The sequence below is a fragment of the Polyodon spathula genome, chromosome 38 (assembly GCF_017654505.1).
Source record: "Polyodon spathula isolate WHYD16114869_AA chromosome 38, ASM1765450v1, whole genome shotgun sequence".
Taxonomy (NCBI): Eukaryota; Metazoa; Chordata; class Actinopteri; order Acipenseriformes; family Polyodontidae; genus Polyodon; species Polyodon spathula.
This window is the reverse complement of record NC_054571.1, coordinates 2,762,445-2,767,444: the sequence shown is the minus strand read 5'-3', so window position 1 is coordinate 2,767,444 and position 5,000 is coordinate 2,762,445. Positions and strand designations below refer to the sequence as shown.

General features: G+C 43.3%; 1 protein-coding gene across 2 annotated transcripts in view; it reads left to right on the top strand.

Annotated features, from left to right (window-relative positions):
• Positions 1 to 5,000, top strand: part of ppap2d (phosphatidic acid phosphatase type 2D) — a 21,656-nt gene that overhangs the window by 56 nt on the left and 16,600 nt on the right. The window contains exon 1 of one of the 2 annotated variants that reach the window (XM_041235642.1): positions 1 to 490. This exon is cut by the window's left edge and continues 56 nt beyond it. In XM_041235642.1, the coding sequence (XP_041091576.1) occupies positions 292 to 490 (199 nt within the window). In that variant the 5' untranslated portion in view covers positions 1 to 291. Of the gene's footprint in view, positions 491 to 1,185; positions 1,314 to 5,000 lie in introns of those variants that run through there. The other variant, XM_041235641.1, reaches the window with a different exon arrangement.

The window sequence follows — 5,000 nt, the reverse complement described above, 5'->3', positions numbered from 1 at the left end:
TCCCTAGGAAAAGTAATCACGGGAAGTGATGCCCCATAACAAAGCGAAAGAGTTTCCAGCACAGCAATGCGACTGACTCGTGTTCGGGACTCGCAATAGCATTGCACGATCCAGTGGGATTCCCGTCTGCGTTTGGACTGCGCCGTGCAAACATGAAGCTGTCTGAAATACCGAAAACAATATAAAACAAGCAAACAAAAAAACTGTCGCTGGTTGTTTAAGATTTTTTTTATTTATCTGGGACACCCTCCCCCGAAAGTCGAAGTGAAATTGTAACCGCAGTATTAAGACATGCAGAACTGTAACTACAGCCGGGCTGCAGCTGGCGTCCTTACCCGGGAAGGTGAACTCGAGCTCCGGCAAGGGTGCCCAGGTGGAGTCGGTGTTCCCAAAGGGAACGGAGCCAGCAAACCTGAAGCTGGCATTCCGAATCAGAAACACGGGCAGAGGAGAATGCTGGTGTGTTTGGACGTGGCTTGCCTCGTCATAGGTAAAAAAAAAAACAACAAAACAGCTATCATTCTTGTATTATTTCAACTATCTGTCTATTTCTTTATTTATTCATTTTTGCCAGGCGCTCAGAGAATTACGCTTCTTGTATAGAATTATTTTCTGGCATACGCACAGGTTGCTGTGTATTGTTGTCACTTTCGGTCTGTTTTACTGCAGTCTTGTGTATAGTATCGGCGTTTAATGTATTTATTATTATTATTATTATAATAATAATAATAATAATAATAATAATAATAATAATAATAATAATAATAATAATATAATAATAATGTAAACAGTGTACATGTTTGTATTTATCTGATGCCACAGCGCCGTGTTCACTTCACGGAGTTCACAAAACGAAACCGCTGAAGCCCGCATTATTAACATTAGGCTATATGATCACTTAATTCACAGTGCGACTCAGTAATTCAATCTTTAAGTAGTGTTAGTAATAGCGAAATCTACTGTTAATACCATGGCAGTGAAGCAAAACTGCCTCCATGGCAGCACCTTACATGCTAATGAAAGGCACTGCACCGCAGTACTGTAGTAAAAAGCAGGCTTGACAATGGGGTGGAACAAACAAGTAATTACAATTGAAGAAAACAACCCCCGTCCCGTCCCGTCCCGTCCCGTCCCGTCCCCCCCCCGACACACACAGTCTGGGGCTGTCAGTGGCTGGAACACGTGCTTCGACTGTACCGGAGCAGCTGGCCCGTCCTGGGATTTCTGTCTTTCCAGCTTTGACAGAATTCCCAAAGAAAATCTGCGCAGAGGGGGAATGGGGAAGGGCGGAGCACGCACTGAGGGGCTCAGGGGTAACTTTCTTACAGCGCTTGACCTAATAAACCGTTTCAAATACACTTCTATTCTTGGAAAACGCGCGGATATGTTATTTATAACTCCCAGTGCTTTCATTCCTGAGAGAAACGCACGACTCGCTGACCTCTATAATATGTGTTTTTTTTTTTTTTTCGAGGTATCTCATTTCATGTAGTTTTAGGTACAGTGCAGTGATAATACAGCGTGTTGATGATGTGTTTCAAACAAGCAACACATTTACAAGCAGAAAACTACTGAAGCGTTGTCGTAGTGTAATCAGTAATCCGTAAAATGTAATCGGTGATCGGTAATCGGTGTGACTCTTGTAGCCTAAGAGATTGGAGAGCTGTGATTTGAGGGTTTACAGTTTGTGTCAATTCAACTACTCGGTGTCAGTTGCATAATGTGTAACTCTTAGTAACTCTTAAATGAAAAAGGCTGCAATGTAACCAGTGGATATTGGATTTAAGGCTGTGAATGATTTCAGGTGTCTCTATGTGAAATGCCATGCATGCAGTTTAGAAAGTGATATGACTTAGTGTGAGTGAAGCGCTCAGCTGTTTGTAGCCCCGGGGCAGTATGCTTTGACACAGCAAAGGTAGAGCTGTTTCTTCGTAAATATACATGTTTTTCACGTTTACTCGTTCTTACATGTTCCAATACCTTTCTTTGAGTTCCCAAATAAATCTTTCTTTGAAGAAAAAAAAAAAAACAGAACAAAAGCTGTATTAATTTAATTTGATACCTTGTATTTAAAGTTAACTTTTGCGGTTTTAATAACAATATCGTTAATGAGAAAATTTAAGTAACAGCTAGATGCCATTTAAAAATGATGCACTGTTCAAGTTCAGCCCGCAATGCCAGCACTCAGTGCTACGCTCTGTGTCCAGGGTAGCTGGAGTCCAGAGCTATAAAGTGTAATGTTGTGTTGAAAGAATGGACTTTTGGGCACTTGGCTTTATAACAGCCCTGGTTGATATTCCAGTTTGTTTAGCCCCTCCCCCCTTTAAAACCAGCGTGCTGTCTCCTGAGACAATTGCTCACGTGGTGAACTAACTAGAAAATGTGTGTCTAACCTCTAGTCCTACTTGGCAACACCTTTCTCACCTGCAGCGCGGTCACTGCAGAGTTTAGCGAGTGGAGGTTCAGCGCTCCCAACGTCTTTTCTCTCGTTCATGAAGGACAGCTCAATTATTCCATAGGGTGATGCAAACCCACATAGCTACAGTCCATGCTTCTCCCCACAGACTCTAGCGATAGAGGAATCGTGTCTCAGTTTCTGTATAAAACCCTGGGAAGGCTACATGTACCATTCCTTACTGCTGGGAGAGCATGCTGAGACTTGCCGCGGCTCTTTGGCACTGAAGCAGGAAAGGCAGGTTTGGAGCTGGTACCTTACACAACGGGACATACCTGTCAAGTTAGCACAGGCTCTTACCCAGGTATGTGTTTTTTTTCTGTGTCCTGAGACTGAGAGTGAACTTAGTGCAGCTGTGTAGACAGCCTCCCTGGAGCAGGAAAAACCACACGCCCATATTTTTAGTTTATACAGTGATCATACCATAATATTGCTGTGTTGACGTACACAGGCAGCAGAAGAGGTACAGCTATGGCAAAATATTTCTATTTCCAAGTATTGTTGTTGTTGTTATTTTTTATGATAATTAGTACTGAACAGAACATTTTAGAGCAGTGTTCCTATGCAGTTGAAAAACTGGCTTTGTTACAAAGCTATACAATCTGCCAGCGCACAGCTCTGCATGGCAACTATTATCTCAGTGATAACAAAACCATGCTGTAGCTATTAAAGCCTCTCCTCTTTTGAAGTTTTATGCTCTGTCTCAACTGGAACACACAGGCGAGGGAGTGTCGCTGTGCTAAAGTGTGGGAGAGAAGGAGAGCTTCAAGTGGCTCAGAACTGGGCCGTTAAGGTGGACTGGAGAAATGGTGACACTTCACATCTTCCCTTACATCCGGAGAACCGCTTTTTTGTACTATCATAGGCAAGAGACCCTTTGTGTTCCGCCTTAAAACCAGGGAGCACTTAGTAAAAATAAAAAATCTCTTTACTGTTAAGATTACAAAATCGCAAGCTGGGAATTGCAAAACAGCATCAAACGCGCATTGTCAAAATGATCCGTATTTATGGGGACTGTAAAAAGCAGACTTTTACACACGCCAGGAAGACACTGCTGTGGGTGTGTTTTCCAGCATGCAGTTCTGTGTCCCGTGTAAAAGTTGAGACAGTGAAAGGCTGGGAGCTGGGTCTGTGCGTCTATGCGTTCCCTCCTCAGTGAGCAGGGGGCTGAGTGATTCTGTGTGGGAGCAGGTAGCTCTCTCTATTGCAGGACAGTCGGAGGTTGAGTGGAGATCAGCTGCCCTGTGAGGATTATCCTGTCGACTAAAACACCAGCTGCCCACCCTTGTAAGACTTTACCTTGGTAATCTTTTCCTCATGCTTTTCCCCTGTGGTGATACAATGTATTTTTATCAGTTTACTGTAGTTTTCCGCATTACATGTGCTTTGCTGTAGCTTTCTGGGATTTATAGTGCTTGCCTACAGCATGTTGTACCATGCTTTCACTGTGCTTTATTGCAGTAGCTTCAAATTCAATTTTTCTTGATTGTTTTACTGTACCCTTGGCTAGATAAGTCAGAGTGTAATTTTATTAGGAAGCACCAGCGCCATCTAGTGCACAGCTAGTGTATTGCCAGCAATAGAACAGGAAACTTGAACCAAAGTAGCTGATTGTTAGCGCCGCCTCTTGTTCGTATTAGAGAAACAATTGTAAAAAACGATGCAAAGGTAGAGACACAATAAAAAGATAATACCTGTAAACTGAAAGCACTTAATCTCAGCCTGGAAGAAACCTGTGTTGATTTGTGAGTCATAACCCTTATACACAACTCCACCTTCTTGCTTTCTAAATAAACAGGGTTCTCTGTTAATGAGAAGGCGATTCCTCAGTACAGTGGTGTCCGTTGACTCTTGTATCAATCTTTGTGATACCCATTGCAAAAAATCAGAACACGCATTTTGGTTGGCCAGTGCTCAGGAAAGCGTTGCTTGAAATTATCCCCAGCAGCGGTGCTTGATAAAGTTGCCTCGTGTTTTCCTGGTCCTCACACTTCAGGGACTCAGCTCCCTTGTGTTGTGACAAGCTGCTCTCCTCGACCGGCCACACCTGAAAAGCAGGTGTTTACTCCTTCCTTTGTGCAGACTTCAAAACATCAAGACGTCTGGCTGGCTACAGAACAAAAGCACCCTCAGCCAAAAGCTTGCAAAGAGATAACACTGTGTCACCCTGCAGCTGGGGCCACAGGAGACGTGGAAAACATGAACACAATTTCGAGCTTTTATCTCGTGTCATGTAATCAAAGAAACTGCAAAATCGCAAAACCGGAAGTTGAAATGTTTTTTTAATTTAAGTTTTATTTTTCGTCAGGCACGCAGGAAAACCTCAACGCGGCGTGAAATTCAGCATGCTAACGAACACCACTCAGCAGGTTTCATTCGACTTTATGAAGCAAAATGAGCTCATTCTGTATAGAGGGTGATGCAAAGCTTTTGTCCAGCGCCGTTGCTAGGGGAACGCGTTACCAGCAATGGAGACGCAGTGGGTGTGGATCACACATTGCTGTAGCCCTCATTCATAGCCCTTAAAAGGCTCTGCAATGTATGC